The sequence below is a fragment of the Hippopotamus amphibius genome, chromosome 1 (genome assembly GCF_030028045.1).
Source record: "Hippopotamus amphibius kiboko isolate mHipAmp2 chromosome 1, mHipAmp2.hap2, whole genome shotgun sequence".
NCBI classification, from domain to species: Eukaryota; Metazoa; Chordata; class Mammalia; order Artiodactyla; family Hippopotamidae; genus Hippopotamus; species Hippopotamus amphibius.
The window spans coordinates 230,349,553-230,369,053 of NC_080186.1; the positions used below are offsets into that span (position 1 = coordinate 230,349,553).

The 19,501-nt window shown below is 41.0% G+C and overlaps 1 protein-coding gene across 1 annotated transcript in view; it reads right to left on the reverse strand.

The window, feature by feature from the left end:
- The window catches only part of RAB3C (RAB3C, member RAS oncogene family), a 292,378-nt gene that overhangs the window by 55,584 nt on the left and 217,293 nt on the right, over window positions 1–19,501 (reverse strand). Inside the window, exon 4 of the mRNA XM_057700526.1 lies at window positions 6,355–6,479. Coding sequence (XP_057556509.1) covers window positions 6,355–6,479 — 125 coding nt within the window. The remainder of the gene's footprint in view (window positions 1–6,354; window positions 6,480–19,501) is intronic.

Here is a 19,501-nt window from a genome sequence, read left to right on the forward strand (position 1 = left end):
CTGGCCCCTGCAGTGGGTGCCCCCAGCCACCACCTCCTCCGTGCCCCCTTCCCACCAGGGTGGTGGGCTCATGTGCTCTGGGGCAGCCTTGGGAGCAGATGCTTGTGGGTGGCCCCCACACATAGGTGGGGCTGAAACCACAGCTGAGCCCCAGGGGCCATGCAACCAAGGCAGAAGAGACGAAATCTCTCCTTACAGCTGTGCAAATCACAGATTTATACCCGTGACCAGCTTTGTAAACTCAGTACCTGCAGAACATCTGAGCAGACAACAAGTGCTCCTGCAGCTGAGACAGGTCTAGCTTTAGCAGCTATGGACTTTGTGGACACATACACACGGGGGTTGGGCCAGACCAGAGTCTGAGCTGACCCCATAGCATCCACAGTGGGTACAGATCTATGATGACTGCAATCCTGGAACCTGACTTCAGTAGATCTATGCTGGTGGCCTGGTGAAAACAATGCCTGACAGACACCAGAGCCAATTGCTGGCATACCCATGATCAAGATGGGGCCGAGAGCAGTGCCAACAATAGTGTAATTTGAGAACTTGCACAGTGGGTTAAAGGTGACACAACAGAGTACACCCACAGGTGCATAGCTCCAGAGGAGGAATACTCAGTGTCTTCTCTCCCAGTGGGAGTGCTCCAATCCCACCTAACTCACACTACAGATCAGAAGCACAGCTAAGAAACAGATCTGGGGGCCTCTAATCCAAGATATAGGGAGCAGACCCCTCCCCTGACAAGGCAGTGACAACTACAGAGCAAAGGGGAGGCCCTACTCAATATCCAATGCATGTCCTGGTCACATCAGTCACACCTCCTATCAAGGGAATAATGAACAGAATACACTGAGGAGAGAGGTGGCAGACATGGATACTAAAAATAGCCCTAGCACCAAAAAAAAAAATTAAACCCACATAGCCTACACAGAAATCTTCCCATATAAAAATAACCATCCAAGACACAGTCTGAGGGTCTGGCATCGGGAAGAAGACCCTCCAGAGCATTTAGCCTTGAAGACCAGAATAGCTTGAGTGAAGGAGCTTCACAGGGCTGGGAGAAACAGAGACTCCATTCTTGGAGGGTGCACACAAGGTCTCACATGCACCGGGAGCAGCAAAAAGCAGTACATACATAGGAACCTGAGTTCCTCCTAGCTAGGGATCTTGCAGGGTCTCCTGGGGGGGGGGGGGTGGTGAGGGTCAGCTGTAGCTCACTATGGGGGCAAGGAGACTGGTAGCAGAGGCCCTGGGAATACTGATCACTGTGAGCTCTCCAGGAAGTCCTGACTTTGGCACCAATACCTGGCCCAACCCAACAACCTACAGGCTCCAGTGCTGGAAAGCCTCAGGCTAAACAACAAATAATGGAACACAGTGCCACCCATCAGAAGAAGGGCTGCCTGAAGTTATACTAAGCTCACAGCTACCTCAAATCACACCTCCTGACACAGCCCTGCACACCAGAGGGACAAGACCCAGCTCCACCCACCAGAGGGCAGGCACCAATCTCTCCCACTGGGATGCCTACACAAGCCCTAAGACCAACTTCACCCACTAGAGGTCAGGCACCAGAAGCAAGAGGAACTATGATCCTGCAGTCTATGGAAAGGTGACCACAAACACAGAAAGTGAGACAAAATGAGACAACAGAGAAATATGTTGCAGATGAAGCAACAAGATAAAACTCCACAAGAACAACTAAAGGAAGAGAAAAAGAATGGAGGCACAGACCAAGAAGATATAAGAAATGTTTAAAAAAGAGGAGATTTAAAGAACAGAGATGAACAATACAATAACCAAAATGAAAAATACACTAAAAGGAATCAATAGCAGAATAACTGAGGCAGAAGAACAAAGCGAGCTGGAAGACAGAGTGGTGGAAATCACTGCCACAGAACAGAATAAAGAAAAAAGAATGAAAAGAAATGACAGTCACAGAGACCTACAGGACAACAGTAAATGCACCAACATTTGCATTATAGAGGTCCCAGAAGAAGAGAAAGGGCAAGGGCCTGAGAAAATATTTGAAGAGATTTTGGTTGAAAAGTTCCTCTATACTACCCAAAGCAATTCACAGATTCAATGCAATCGCTATCAAATTTCCAAGGGAACTTTTACAGAACTAGAACAAAAAATCCTAAAATCTGTATGGAGACACAAAAGACTCCAAATAGCCAAAGCAATCTGGAGGGGAAAAAATGGAGCTGGAGGAATCAGACTCCCGGACTTCAGACTATAGTACAAGGCTACAGTAATCAAGACAATATGGTACTGGCACAAAAACAGAAATAGAGATCAATGGAACAGGATAGAAAGCCCAGAGATAAACTATGGTCAACCAATCTATGACAAAGGAGGCAAGGATATACAATGGAGAAAAGGCAGCCTCTTCAATAAGTGGTGCTGGGAAAACTGGACAGCTGCATGGAAAAGAATGAAATTAGAACACTCCCTAAGACCATACACAAAAATAAACTCAAAATGGATTAGAGACCTAAATGTAAAGCTAGACACTATAAAACTCCTAGAGGAAAACATAGGAAGAACACTATTTGACATAAATCACAGCAAGATCTTTTATGACCCACCTCCTAGAGTAATGGAAATAAAAACAAAAATAAACAAGTGGGACCTAAAGAAACTAAAAAGCTTTTGCACAGTAAAGGAAACTATAAAGACAAAAAGACAACCTGCAGAATGGGAGAAAATATTTGCAAATGAATCAACAAAGGATTAATCTCCAAAATATATAAACAGTTCATCCAGCTCAATATCAAAAAAAAAACCCAATCAAAAAATGGGCAGAAGATCTAAATAGGCATTTCCAAAGAAGACATATAGATTGCTAAGAGGCACGTGAAAAGCTGCTCAACATCACTAATTATTAGAGAAATGCAAATCAAAACTACAATGAGGTATCACCTCACACCAGTTAGAATGGGCATCAGAAAATCTACAAACAATAAATGCTTGAGAGGGTGAAGAGAAAAGGGAACCCCCTTGCACTGTTGGTGGGAATGTAAATTGATACAGCCACTATGGAGAACAATATGGAGGTTCCTTAAAAAGCTAAAAACAGAATTACCATCTGACCCTGCAATTCCACTACTGGGCATATATGCAGAGAAAACCATAATTCAGAAAGACACATACACCCCAATGTTCATTGCAGCACTATTTACAATAGCCAGGTCATGGAAGCATCTTAAATGTCCATTGACAGATGAATGGATAAAGAAGATGTGGTACATATATACAACGTAATATTACTCAGCCATAAAAAGGAACAAAATTGGGACATTTTTTAAGACAAGGATGGACCTAGATACTGTCATACAGAGTGAAGTTAAGTCAGAAAGAGAAAAACAAATATCATATATTAACACATGTATGCAGAATCTATAAAAATGGTGCAGATCAACAGGTTTGCAAGGCAGAAATAGAAACACAGATGTAGAGAACAAACATATGGACATCAAGGGGGGAAGGCAGAGGGGGTTGGGGTGGGATGAATTGGGCAACTGGGATTGCCATATATATATTAGTAATAAGAAAAAATATCAAGTTGTACACTTTAAATATATGCAGTTTATTGTATGTCAATTATATCTCAACAAAAGTTCTAAAAAAAAAATCTAAGTTAAAAAAAAAAAAATCTAAGTTAAAAAAAAAAAGTTCCTTAACATTGGAAAGGAGACACTCGCCCAAGTCCGGGAAGTGCAGAGAATCCCATACAGGACAAACCCAAGGAGGAACATGTCAAGACATTAATCAAAACTGACAAAAATTAAATACAAAGAAAAATATTAAAAGCAACAAGGAAAAATAACAAATAATACACAAGGGAATCCTCAAAAGGTTACCAGCTGATTTTTCAGCAGAAACTCTGCAGGCAAGAACAGAGAGTGCAATATATGAGAGTGAGTCAAAAATTACCCGCACTCCAGTTGTATTAAGATTTCTGTTGGCTGCATTGTCTTATTGCAGATAATTTTTGACTCACCCTCGTATTTAAAGTGTTGAAAGGGAAAAACCTGCAACCAAGAATATTCTACCCAGCAAGGCTCTCATTCAGATTTGACAGAGAAATCAAAAGCTTTACAGACAAGCAAAAGCTAAGAGGATTCAGCACCACCAAATCAATCTTACAACAAATGCTAAAGGAGCTTCTCTAGGTGGGGAGTTGGGGAGGCTACAACTAGAAATAAGAAAATCACAAATGGGAAAGCTCACTGATAAAGGCAAACATAAAGTAATAGGAAAAGTAATAGACAAAGATGATATCAAAACCAGCAACTGTGCATATACAATGGAGAAAAGACAGTTTCTTCAATAAGTGGTGCTGGGAAAATTGGACAGCTACATGTAAAAGAATGAAATTAGAACACTCTCTAACACCATACCCAAAAATAAACTCAAAATGGATCAAAGACCTAAATGTAAGGCCAGATACTATAAAACTCTTAGAGGAAAACATCGGCAGAACTCTCTTTGACATAAATTACAGCAATATCTTTGTGAATCCACCTCCAAGAGTAATGAAAATAAAAATAAACAAATAGGATATAATTAAAAGCCTTTGTACAACAAAGGAAACCATAAATAAAATGAAATGACAACCAACAGAATGGGAGAAAATATTTGCAAAGGAAGCAACGGACAAAGGATTAATCTCCAAAATATGCAAACAGCTCATGCAGCTCAATATGAAAAAAGTAAACAACCCAATCAAAAAATGGACAGAAGATCCAAATAGACATCTTTCCAAAGAAGACACACAGATGGCCAAAAAGCACATGAAAAAATGCCCAATGTGACTAATTATTAGAGAAATGCAAAACAAAATTATAATGAGGTATCACCTCACACAGGTCAGAATGGGCATCATCAGAAAATCTACAAACAATAAATGCTGGAGAGGATGTAGAGAAAAGGGAACCCTCCTACACTTGGTGCGAATGTAAATTGGTACAACCACTACAGAGAACAGCATGGAAGTTCCTTAAAGAACTAAATATAGAACTAATGTATGATCCAACAATCCCACTCCTAGTCATATATCTAGAGAAAACCATAATTTGAAAAGATACATGCACCCCAGTGTTCATTGCAGCACTACTTACAATAGCCAAGACATGGAAGCAACCTAAATGTTCATTGACAGAGGAGTGGATGAAGAAGATGTAGTACATAAATACAATGGAATATTACTCAGCCATAAAAAAGAACGAAATAATGCCATTTGCAGCAACATGCATGGACCTAGAGATTGTCATACTGAGTGAAGTAAGTCAAGAAGAGAAAGACAGATATCATGATATCACTTATATGTGGAATCTTAAAAAATGGTACAAATGAACTTACTTACAAAACAGAAATAGAGTCACAGATGTAGAAAAAAAACTTATGGTTACTGAGGGGAATGGGGTAAGGGATAAATTGGGAGATTAGGATTGACATATACACACTACTATATATAAAATAGATAATAAGGACCTACTGTATAGCACAGGGAACTCTACTCAATACTCTGTAATGAGCTATATGGGAAAATAACCTAAAAAGAGTGGATATATGTATAACTGATTCACTTTGCTGTACACCTGAAGCTAACACAACATTGTAAATCAACTATACTCCAATAGAAATTATTTAAAAAATCAATCAACCAATCATGATTCCCTCCTTTGCACGGAAACTCTACCCTACTCACTCCAGCATTTTTCTCCCTAGTTTTGCGTTTGAAATGACTTTGCCATTTCTAAAGCTCTTTAATTTCTCTCTTATCTCAGTTGATCTTATCTACAAGGACTAGGTAAAGAAGGCATGGGTCATGATACTCATTCCTAAGAGATGAGAATATTGAGTCTCAAAGAGGTTTGTAACTGTAACATGCATTGCCAGTGGTGTCCCTAGAACCAGAATCTATAACATAACCTATTCTGTGCCTATTACCCACCTTCCTCTAATGGAAACTTGAAGACAACAATTATACAGTATAATAATATAAAGTGCTCACTCAGTGTAAACTGTTGTATAGAGAAAAAGCCCCAAAGAAATAGCAAGCAAGGCATACCCTGTGTTTCTTATGCAATGAGAATTTGAACACCTTGTACTATATACAAATGCTGGCTGTCTGTTTTGCTTCTGTAATTGTGCTTAGATTCTAAGGATGCCATAGAAAGTGGGAGGAAATCCACTTACTACTTACAGATGATGTATTGGTTTCCACTGTTGGGTTGACAATCTTTTCATTAAATCCACCCTAGCAATTAGCTGGGACTCTGTACTGTGGTACAAGTACTTACCATGCTCTCTTTCTGGTTAATTTGATAATTTATTTCTTACCCAGCTGTTCTCCTAAATGTTGGCCCCTCTCAGTTGAGATGACCCGCTCATCTTCCATGTCACATTTGTTCCCAACCAGGATAACCTGGGCATTATCCCATGAGTATGTTTTGATCTGAGTTGACCTAAGGGGGAAAAAGAAAACCAGATCAGAGGAAAGTGCAACAACATAAAATTAAGGAGAAGAAATATATCCCACAGATGACCATAATAGCAAAAAATGAAGCCCAAGTGCCTGACATTTAGAATTAATGAGTTCAGTATGATTCTACCAAATACTCATCAGGGAGTGCATGAGTCAAAAATCAGGGGAACAGTGGTGGTGTATTTAGAATTCTTCTGTATTTGATGAGTAATATTACTACTGCTTCTTCCTTCCCCCCTTCTACTCCATCCACCTTATGCAGTACCTTTACAGCTGGAGTGAGTGGCCAACCCTCCCAGTCTGCCCAAGACATTCCCAGTTATAGCAGTAAAAGTTCTATGCCCCTCAAAACCCCTCAGTTCCAAGAAACCTGAGGTGGTTGGTCACTATTTACAGCCCATCACAGAAAAACATCATTTTACTGTGTTACAGTCACAACTTAAAGAGCCAAGACAATTGGGTTAGGAAATCTAAGGGTAATGATAATATTAAAAAGAAAAACAAAAACAGATTATAAGAACTAATATACTCATGCCTTACATTTTTAAGAGAAAAATGCCAGGTTGATTAAAATCAAAATCACAACACAATGGGCTGATGCTTTAAGTTACTATAAACAGGATGTCTAGAATTCAGAATAAGCTTCCAGTATGGATCATAAGGCACATAAGCAACTTAGATGATGATGATAACAGTCAATGCTTGCAGGTACTGTTTTAAACTCTTTATATATGTTACCTTAACTTAATCCTTAGAGTAACTCAAGGGAGATACTATTATGATCCCCATTTTGTAATTGAGGAAAATCAGGCAATGGGTGGGAAAGACATATCACCCAGTGGGTGGTCAAGAGAGAGAGAGATCATAAATTTAAACAAATGATCAAAGTTTAATGAAAGGATTTGTAAAGTGTCAAGAAGAGAAGCTTGGCATATTCTTACTAGCAACTGTCAAATCCTTCAGGATTTTTAAGTAGAAAATAGTGATGAGCTGTTCTCAGCTTGAAGAGAGAATGAAAGCAAATAGTTTTAAACTGCAGCAGGAGAGCTTTCAATGAGATGTCATCACTATTTCTCCCTTCTGAGAAGAAAGGAGAGAGCTAAACAGCAGGTAGGGTCTTATTTCAGAGTATTTCCCTGAACCAAGTACAAGTTTTCAAATGAGATTAAAATATCTGGTGAAAGATACCTTTGGTTCCATGTGAGCATCTCAAGGTGCAGCATATTTTATCAGAAAAATCTAGGGATATGATCTAATTCTGACACCTGTGAATGATACATTCCTGTAGCAACAGTGACATTCAGCATTTATCTATAAACTGGGAAAATAAAGGCAGACATTCACAATCTATACTTTTCACTTACCTTATGAGTGGGGTATATGAAAAATGATGAACTCGGAGTGAATTAAGGCGTAAAAAATATTCTATACCTGGACACACCTTAAATCTCAAGTGCTAACATAGTTGTACAAAGAAATTCCAAAGGTTCTTTCAAAGGAACTCAAATCTAATCAGATTTCCTTAGGTAATTTAAAAATTATCCCTCCGCGGGCTTCCCTGGTGGTGCAGTGGTTAAGAATCTGCCTGCAAATGCAGGGGACACGGGTTCGATCCCTGGTTTGGGAAGATCCCGAGGAGCAACTAAGCCCGTGCGCCACAACTACTGAGCCTGCACTCTAGAGCCCGCGAGCCACAACTATAGAGCCCATGTGCTGCAACTACTGAAGCCCACATGCCTAGAGCCCAAGCTCCACAACAAGAGAAGCAACCGCAGTAAGCAGCCTGTCCACAGCAATGAAGAGTAGCCCCCACTCTCCACAACTACAAAAAGCCTGTATGCAGCAATGAAGACCCAATGCAGCCAATAAAAAGAAAAGAAAAGAAAAAAGTATCCCTCTGCTCCTCTAGGTGTTGTTAACCAAGGCTTGGCCTGTGCCCGGAAAGGCCCTAGGTTGAGAGCCCCTATGTTAAGGGAGAAAGTTCTTATCCTGACACACAGCTAGAAATCAAATATGCAAAATGAAGTTAAGGAGAAGGGGGTCACAGGAGAGTGTCATTCTTGCATAAGGAAGGGGTTGGGGCTAGTATGTAAATGGCATGGCTTACTGAATTTACCAAGGACAAGTGCTTGCCTGAAAAAATTTAGCACTCTTCTGACCTAGTTAAACTCATCCTGCTGCACCCCTGACTGTATAAACTTAAATCAGTTTGGGGTGCACATTTGTGAAGGTAAAGAAGAAATAACTCAGCAAGCTGATTTGTACTCTTTAACCAAATTAATGGAATGCTTGCTTCTGCCATTAAACATGTCTGAGTCTCTCAGTTCTGCTAACATAATAACTCATGGGGTCTTAGGAGGCCACAGAGATAGATTATACACATATGCATACAAAACATTCCCTGTTCATACTATGTATGTATATGTGTGTGTGTGTGTACATATAAATAAAATTTTGGGAGGCCATGATTACATCAGAACCATCCCCCGTTCCGTTTGTACCTATACAGGAAATATTTTACTATAACTCCTGCAATGTCCTAAATTGCCAATAATTAAAAATGAACATGTTTTATAATCACCAGGGAATTAAATTATAAAGAACCATTATCTAAAAAGCTTAAAAAGCCATTGGAAACCATTTCTCTTTTTAATCAAATATCAATTGTGGTCTGGGACATTTGTGCTAAAGTGAACAAAAATTGGGTTTGCCATCAGAGTTGGTTAATCAAATAAGATTTGTTTTTGACTACTTTGGACTTTCTGATGGTGTCCACCATCAACAGAGTAGCTTAGGGCAAAGCCCAATCACCAGCTTCAGGGGATCAGAACCATGCTGACTGACTTATGAATTACCACATATAGAATCTAGGATGCCATGGATTATAACATAAGGATTATTTTATGAATGGCCAAGCACAAAAAGAAGCAGCCTATGAAACTATGATACAACATGTTAACAACAGTCCTACTAGACACACTTGTCAATCACATCAGCTTCTTGTTACTCTGAAAATTTTTTTTCATGTATTCTGAGGGATTTAGTAATTTTTTGTCTTCAGTTGCTTTGTTCATGACACTTTGTACATGAAAGATGATCCTCCCATGACTATCTCAACAAAAGTCAACATACCCTTCTGCTTGTGGGTATCTTCCCTTAAGACCCATAGAACACTAGGTTGTTGCTTTGCAGGAAACGATGAAATGATGGTTGTTACTCCAAAATGAGTATTCACATCTCTAATATCAAACTGATACCTTTTCCTGAATACACAATAACTTTCCACCCACATTGTAACAATTCCACCACTCAGTTGAGGTAAGGACCGTATACACAGCTATGACCATGGTGGCACATGTGAAGGCAGCAGAGTCCATTTTTCATACAGCATCAGCAGTTATAATAAGCCGTTAATTTTAAAACACATCCCAATTCCAGAGATGTTAAAATATGAATAATTGTGCACCTTAGATTCCATAAAACACTATTGTTTTCTTGGTATTTCTTCTATGTATGAAGACCTAGGTTGAAATAAGAGCTTGGATTATTCATTGAGAAAATATAAATTCCATGAGTTGAGAAAGATCCAGAGTTGTATGTATTTCATCTAGAGTATAACAGAATTAAGGTCAGAAGAATGTTGGGATGACAATCCAATCCCCATCCCTTCCTAACAATTTATTTGGCTCATTTAAAAGAATGCGCTACTACTGAGTATAGGAAAGTCACTCTGCATTCTTTAGCGTCAGCATCTTTATCTGTAAAATGAAGCCACCACATTTTGTACTTAATCTCTGAGGCTGTTGTAGGACAAATGGGGCTTTAGGTAAGGTCATGCTCTACTTTCTAAGTCGCGAACATCTTTTTACAACTATAAAACATTGTTAGTCCCAGCTTGGGCAGCCAGCTGTTTCTCTTCCTAAATCCAGCTCAACTCATCCTTCTAATTTCTATTACCTAAAAAATAATTTGAATTATTTTTCATTGAAGAATCTCAACTTTTATCTCCGGTTCATATCTCGAGGCTAAGGTCCTGTACAGACACATTGCTAAGTGGAAGTAAATGGCCTTTTTTGGTGTGTCTATTAGGAGTATGACACATGTTTATTGAGTAAAAATCCCCTTTCATGTGACATTTCTATGTATCTACTTTTTCAGTCATTTGCTGTATTTTGTAAAATTTCTTATTTGGGTTTTTATCACCTCATTAGGGACTGTCATTTCTCTGTTAGAGAGACATATTTAAAGAAAGTGGCTGTCACCAAATAACATACATGTGAAAAGATGATTTATTTCTGAATCACTGTGAAATATCCTTTGGGATTTACTGTTAATCTCAACAAGATTAACGGACTCAGAAGTAATATGCTGGTCACCATGGTTACTCTACAAATGACAATTAACTCAGACCTTACCAGTAACCAGATCATGGTTACTAAAAAAAAATCTGTTATTGGCCTTTTAGTTAAAAACAAAAATAAAACAATAACTCCCTCTCTCTATATATATTTCTATACATTTTTATATGTTTCCTCTATACATATATATGTAGAGAGAGAGGATTTTGTTGTTTTTTGCTTCATTTTTGTTTTATATTATGAGGCAGAGGGAGATGAAGAGATTTTTATATTTTACACATAAATGACTGAACTCTGCACACAATAAAATAATTTAGGACAGCTGTAAACAGATGAATCAAATTCCTATAATATCTCTATTTCTCATCCCTTGTTCTGGGTATATAAATAATTTCCTATGAGTTCAACCTGTTTTCATAGAGAAAAGACTCTTATTAGTGATAATGTTCTGAAAAACAGTCCACAAAATGTATCTCAGTAACCCAAAAAGCAGTTATTTCTTAGGGTCTGATCTGAGCTATACGTGGGGAAAATGAGATACCACAGAGAATATAAGCAGCTCTTCCCCTGCAGTGAATCTCAGATCTTTACAGCACTCCCGTTCTTCATTCTGGAAGCTCAAATTTCTCCTCAGCATCCTTTTCCCTCATTCTCCTCAACATTCAGAAGGCTCAGCATCCAGCATCTTAGCAGACTTCAAATCATTATGGAATTTCCCAATCTGCCACTGCTCAGCATGTAGAATTGGCCCTTCTGTTACTTTCCCACTAACGTAATCATTTATTTATTCAATTTTTCTCAACCCTTGGAGACCTTTTAAAAATCACTTCAACCTAGAACAATTAAATCAGAACCTTTAGGGACGTCATCATAGGCATTTAAAAAATAATCCCTCCAGCTGATTTGTAGGTGTGACTGGGGTGGCTCCCTGGCCCATACCTGTTTTAGTTTTTAAAATAATCTGTTTCTTAACTTCCCATTTAACACTCAAAGTGTTTGCAGGTGTTTTACAGAGATACATACAAAATCAAAGGTATATACAAAATAAATTTTAAAACGAATGAGTAGTAATAAGGAAACAAAAATAGGAGCATAATAAACACAGCAATTTATAGATGCTGTAAAAGCTAACGGTTAGCTTCAGAAGCTGAGGAGACAGGCTTTTCATATGTACATTAACTCATTTAATAAAGGAGTTATAAAAGGAAATGTTAAAATAAATGTCAAATAAATGTTCTCCAATCTTTAATATCTTTTATTACTTAAAGAAGTAGGTGTATAGTTTTTGGTAAAATTGCTACATTCTCATTAAAAATTCTAAGAAGAGAAAAAGCTAAAGCAAAAAATAGAAATGATCAGAAATCTCACTATCCTCAGACAATCACCACTCATATCTTGGTGATAATCCTAGAGCAGATTGTGTTACCGACCTCACCGAATCATCACCTCCTTCCTGTAGGTGGATTATATTTCCCTGGCCTCCTGGCTTTGGACTGAGCCAAGTGAATGGCTTTGGCCAATGGAACATGAGGAGATCTGATGTGAGCCACTGGTGAACAGTAGGTATTAGAAGCGCTGTGAGTTTCATCACCCTCTTCTATTCTTGCTCCTCCTCATGGGAAGAGCCCATCCCAGAAAGAGGGCTGCTCTGCCAGGCTGTCCCAGGAGTGAGAAGCCAGGAGGAGCCCCGCTGAGTCCTCCAGAGATCAGCACATCTCAGCCAAATCTAGAAGAGCCCCAGCATTCCTTTGTCATTTCATCTCTTGCTACCCACTCTCCTCCCAACATTGATATAGCCTTATTAATTTGAATTTTTCAAATGCTACATTTTTCAACAAGTAGGAGTTATCACTATGAGTGGCTCTAGGTTTTGTAAGGCCTAAAACTAATAAAAATGTGAGGGCCCAATTTAAGGAAAAAAAGAAAATTAGAAATATAGACAGTCAGAATGGCCATCATTAAAAAGTCAGCAAATCACAAATGCTGGAGAGGGTGTGGAGACAAGGGAACCCTCCTATACTGTTGATGGGAACATAATTTGGTGCAGTCACTATGGAGCACAGTATGGAGTTTCCTAAAAAAACTAAAAATAGAGTTGCCATATGATCCAGCAATCCCACTCTTGGGCATATATCTGGACAAAACTATAATTTGAAAAGATACATGTACCCCAGTGTTCATAGCAGCACTATTTACAACAGCCAAGATGTGGAAACACCTAAATTTCCATTGACAGATAAATGGATAAAGAAGATGTGGCACGTATATACAATGGAATACTACTCAGGCATAAAAAAGAGTGAAATAATGCCATTTGCAGCTACATGGATGGACCTAGAGATTATCATACTAAGCGAAGTAAGTCAGAAAGAGAAAGATAAATACCATATGATATCACTTATATGTGGAATCTAAAATATGATGCAAATGAACTTATTTACAAAACAGAAACAGACTCACAGACATAGAGAACAGACTTGTGGTTGCCAAGTGGGAGGAGAATGCGGGGAGGGAAGGATTGGAAGTTTGGGATTAGCAGATGTAAACTATTATATACAGAATGGATAAACAACAAGGTCCTACTGTATAGCACAGGGAACTATATTCAATATCCTGTGATAAACCATAATGGAAAAGAAAACAAAGAAATACAAAATTAGGCACAGGGCAATTTGTAGCAGATGCTTTTGGTGCTCTGCATATATCCCCCAGGCCTTGTCACTTCTTCACTTGCTGGCTGGCTTCCAACGGCCAGTACCTGCAGCTCTTTGCTTTGAAGTCTTCTCTGAAGCAATGGAAGGCCACTCTGCACACCAGGGAAAGTCAAATGTAACAGAGAAAGAGCACACCCCAGGAACAGACCTCAGCCAGTGCCCGACAGCAGTTGGTGCCACTTCCTTGCCGCTCAGGCTGCTGCCACACTGATTCCCAGAATTTCAAGCAGGATGACGTTCTAGTTACCCATAATGGTAGAAACACCATTTATTGGTGGCCTCCCCTTCCCAAGCTCACTTCCCCACCCTCTGTGGCTATTTCTTATACTTTCTGAAAAAAACTACTTGTATACAAATTTCCCTCTCCAAGCCTGCTTCAGAAGGAGCCTCAGCTAAGACACTTGGAAGCGGCTTGTCCAGGTGAGGGGCCCAAAGCTTCCCAGCAAGGTTCTGCAGATGGCAGTACTGGCTTGAATGCACCGATTATTAAATATTAAGGACTTTTGTGGGTTGGTTGTTAAACAGTATCTTGACATTGACTGCAATGGGTGTATTTATACCATGGAAATTAGCAAATGCAACAAATCAGATGTTTTTATTTTGTTTTTGCCTTTCTTTCAAAGAGTCTGTTTACTGGTACACCACAGAATTTAAGCTTCATTAGTTTCGCAAGAAATTCACCTGTTGCTATCTCATGTGCCACTGTCTAAAACACACTTATGGCCTCTGTGTCATGCTCTCTCATCCTTTTCCATCTGGTCTCAGCACACATCCTCCTCTGAATGAGGTGTCCATCATATGGGCCCCCACACAGCCTGCACCTCACTCACTAGGGTCTTCTCACTTGTCTGTATCCCTCCTAGACCACAGGGGGCGGGGACCCTGATTGTTGTGCTCACCATTGTGCATTCAGGAGAATGTCTGGCACATAGAAGGGTCTCAGACAGTAACTGTGAATTGGTGACCAAATGAATGAGTGAATGATAGACTGAATGTGGCAAGAATGCCTAAGAAATTCAGTTAGTTCAGAATATCAGCATAAAATAAAAACAGCACAGGAGGAGAATCACCACTGTATGTGATACCAGTGCCCTACCACATCCCTTTCAGGAAGCACTGCTGGCAGAGTTCTCCCACAGTCTTTGACATCCTGACTGTGTCCTTGGTGGAGAAAGGCAAGTGTTGGCCCTTATATGGCCTGCAAAAGCCATCTGTGTCATGAGCTATTCATACCAGCCTGCAGGAATCTCTTTTCCTTTCTGCTCCAGCATCAACAATCAAGATGAGAATACCCAGGGAGTAACTTAGCACCTCATCACCATGGAATAGTTGCTCTGGAGGGTCCTAGTCCGACTCCTTCATTTTGTAGATGACAAAGCTGAGACTCAAGATGTGGAGTCACATCTCAATGGAGATGATGCAGTTACCTAGTGTCTGATGTGAGTCTGTATCCCAAGACTCTCCATGTCTCCTCTTCTATAACATGCTGTCTACTTACACAGGAAAGAGCAGTGACCACATTCTACTGAACGTGGAGGGTGGGAAGAAATTTATATGCTGAACAGTTGATTGGCTTTTAAAAATAAAAAATTATAGGTCTCCTGAGGAGACCAAAATGCTCTAAATCTCCATATATATGAGAGTCATGAGGCTGCATGTGGAAATGTGCAGAACTGGATGGTCTGAAGGATCTGACTGATTCTCCTCCGTGCAGGAAGTCTGTTGCTGAGAGCCAACAGTGAGCATTTATTCAAGAACTCAAGAAGTAGTCTTCTTGAGCAGTGCAGTTCTGGAACCACCCTGGACCACATCAGATCTGCATTGTCAGTCTAAAACCAACTTTATACCCATTTCCATCATGCCTCTGTTATAATTTCTAATCTCATTTCAATTGTACAAAATGTCAAATTCTATTTTTTTAATCTACATGTGTGGTAGGAACAACTGGACATCTTTCTTCTGCGTGAGAGAGGAAAACAAAAACTGGGTGGAAGAAGCATCACCTTCTGGAAAACAGACACAGAGCCCCCTTCAGTGAGTGGAAGGGAGTCTGACCCAGGAAAGGGGAAGATGTTCCTAAGTTCTAGAATGCCTAGGTTATTCTTCCACAACTGGCAAGGCCAAAGCCAGGCTAACAGAAATATCCTTTTCTGAAATTAGACTGTATCTTCCTGGGGGAATGAATGATCTTTGATAAGCCTTCTTGTCACTTAGCTGAAGGACAAGTTGAACTTAGAAACTAGCATCCACTCTGCCCTCACTCTGATACCAGAACCTTGTCCTTCCCCTTCATAGCTTGGAGGGGCTGAGCAGGGGAGAAGCTCCACACACATTCGAATAAAGCCTGAGACTGAGGCATGCAAGATATTGAGAAAGGACCAAGGAGGAGGAGAAGGGAATGTCTCCTTCTGTGGAGTAGGCAGGGTTTCCATGAGGGGAATGAACCCACAAGTCTGCAGGACTTTGCAAGTGGGAGCTGCAGGGAAAGGAGAAGTGGAGATTAAAAGGAGATAAAGACAGAAAAAGGAGAAATGTCCAGTAAACCTATTTGAAGTCCAGGACTGTGAGTCCTCCATTCCAGGAAGGAAAATAAAACTGGACATAGTTATATCCTCTCTTCCTCTAACACTAGGCAACTCTTTCAAGATCCCACTGTGAGGAATAATTGTGGAAGACTCTGAAGTGGGCAAAAGAGATGACTAGGAGTTCTGCCGAGCACACCTTTCCAGATCATTTCTTGCTTTTCATAGATTTTGAGCTATTTTACAATTCTGTAAATGAGAGAAAATGGATAATAATATAGATGAGTTCTTGCCAATAGAAAATGGAAGTGCAAATGAATTGTGTCTGGTGGAAAGTCATTGATCACTGTGAAACAGGAGGGAAGCGGGCAGGGCACAACCTTTGAAAGAATGACATAGCTTGAGGACATGACATAAACTGATTAGAACCAAATGGGTCCAAGATGGCAGACAAGTCAACTTCTAGGCACCATGACTGTTCCAAGGCTGAATATAAGGATCAAATAGTGGGCGTGGCCTAATTCCTGGAAATCCCCGCCCCTTCCTGAAATAGCTGGAATCCTCTGCCCACTCATTAGCCTATGAAATTACCCACCCTTACAAAAACTGACAACGCCCATACCCTGGTGCTTTTCTCACCTTCTGGGTTGGCCCACACTCTGTCTGTGGAGTGTTGTTTCTCTCTAAATAAATCCACTTCTTACCTATCACTTTGTCTCTCACTGAATTCTGTGATGAGACATCAAGAACCTGAGCTTTATTAAGTCCTGAAACCAGCTGTGTGATCTCAATGGGAAGATTTTGGGTTTTGGCTGGGTTCGAGTCCCGGCCTTGTGAGGTGCATGGTTTCAACTGCTCCATGGATATTTACCTATTTTACAACTACTGGTAAGCATTCCCCATTGCCTCTACGTGTTTTCACTGAATAATCCCTAGAACCTTGGCAATGTTTGTTGGTTCCATCATTAATTGCTGAGTTAAATAAAATCTTTAATGTGTTTATTTTATATTCAGATGAAAGTTGTGATTTTACCTTATCTTAAAAGGAAATTAGCTATTCCAGAGGGGGAAGGGATCAAGACAGCAGAGGAAAAGGATGCAGAGCTCACCTTCTACCACAAAAATATTAAAAATACACCTACAAGTGGAATGATTCACATGGAACATCTATTGAACACTGGCAGAAGACCTCAGACTTCCAAAAGGGCAAGAAAACCTCCACAAAACCGGGTAGGACAAAATGAGAAAGAAAAAGAAAGGAATCCAGATGAGGCCTGTGCCCCAGGGAAGGAGCTGTGAAGGAGGAAAGATTCTTGCACCCTGGGAAGTCCCCTCATCAGTGGGGAGATCAGCCTGGATGGAGGGGGAGCTTTGGAGACTAAGAGGAGAGCGTGGCACCCAGTTTGTAGAGGGCAAAACATATAGTGACCCACACAGAAGGTCAGCATTGCCACTCTGAGCGCCCCAGGCTGAGACACTCATCCATTGGTGTGGGTGGGGGCTGGGAGTTGAAGCTCAGGCTTCAGAGGTTGGACCCAGAGAGAGGACTGGGGCTGGCTGCGTGGAGACAGCCTGAAGAGGCTGGACTGTGGCAACTAAGGGTGTATTTGGAGGAGGCCTGGGCCCACCAGAGAGGCAAGATGCCATTGTTGGGGGGCACAGAAGGAGGAGGGGACTACCAGAATTGCTTTTTGACCTGTGAGTGTTCCCAGGCAACAGGACATCACCTACAGGAGCTCCAGGGGCAGGCACAAGTCGGGCAGGGGCTACCGCTGCAAGACCAACACACGGCCCCTATTGTCCTGTTAGTGCACTAGCAAGAGCTGCCCATAAAAGACCCACGAGTAGGTATCTAGCCATACCTCTGCTTCCCCAGAGTGCATGGGCCACAGCTTCCCTAGGAGACCCATGAGCAGGCACCAAACACTGCCCCTGCTGTCCCGGTAGTGCACTGACCACAGCCACTGCTTTGAGAACTGTGAGCAGATGCCAAGCACTTGCCCCCACCATCTCTGGAGTGTGCAAGAGCCACCACAGCTGCACTCCCCATATCAAGGGGTTAACAGAAAGCATACACTGAGGAAAGAGGCAGCAAGCATCCAAACTAAAAGCAGACCCTCAATTCTGGACAAGATGGTGGAAGAGAAGGACTTGAACTCACCTCCTCTCACAAAAACACCAAAATCAAAACTAACTGCTGAACAACCATTGACAAAAAAGACTGGAACTTACCAAAAAAGAGATTTTACATTCAAAGACAAAGAAGAAGCCACAACAAGATGGTAGGAGAGGTGCTTTCACAACATAATCAAATTCCATGCTCTGCAGGTGGGCAATGCACAAAATGGAAAGTAATTATATCACAGAGGTTCCCCCAGAAGAGTGAAAGTCCTGAGCCCTATGTCAGGCTCCCCAGCATGAGGGCCTGGCATTGATAGGAGGAACCCCCAGAGCATTTGGCTTTGAAGGTCAGTGGGGCTTGAGTGCAGGAACTCCACAAGACTGGTGAAGAGACTCCACTCTTGGTGGGCTCATACAAAGTTTCACATACACAGGTACCCAGCACAAAGAAGTGAATCCATGGAAGCCTGGGCTGTACCTACCTGCAAGTCTTGGAGGGGCTCCTGGGAAGGGAGGGACTGGTTGTGGCTCACTGGGGTGCAAGGACACTGGTGGCAGAGGCTCCAGGGAATATTGATCAGCATGAGCTCTCCTGGAGGTCGCCATTTTGGCATCAAGACCTAGCCCTACCCCAACAGCCTATGCTCCAGTGCTAGAAAGCCTCAGGCTAAACAACCAGCAGGATAGGAACACAGCTGCACCCATCAGCAGACAGGCTGCCTCAAGGCATACCGAGCTCACAGCCACCTCAGAACACATCTCTTGACACAAAGGAAACCACAAACAAAAAGACAACCCACAAAATGGTTGAAAAATTCACAAACAATAGACTGACAAGGGATTAGTCTCCAAAATTTACGAATGGCTCATGCAGCTCAATATCCAAAAAGTAGACAACCCAATCAAAAAATGGGCACAAGACCTAAATAGACATTTCTGCAAAGAAGACATACAGATGGCCAAGAGGCACATGAAAAGAGCTCAACATCACTAATTATTAGAGAAATGCAAATCAAAACTACAATGAGATATCACCTCACACCTGTCAGAATGGCCATCATCAAAAATTCTGCAAACAATAAATGCTGGAGAGGGTGTGGAGAAAAGGGAACCCTCCTACACTGTTGGTGGGAATGTAAATTGGTACAGCCACTATGGAGAACAGTATGGAGGGCCCTTAAAAAATTTAAAATAGAGCTACCATATGATACAGCAATACTGCTCTTGGGAATTTATCCAGAGAAAAGCATGATTTGAAAGGATACATGCCGCCCAATATTCATTGCA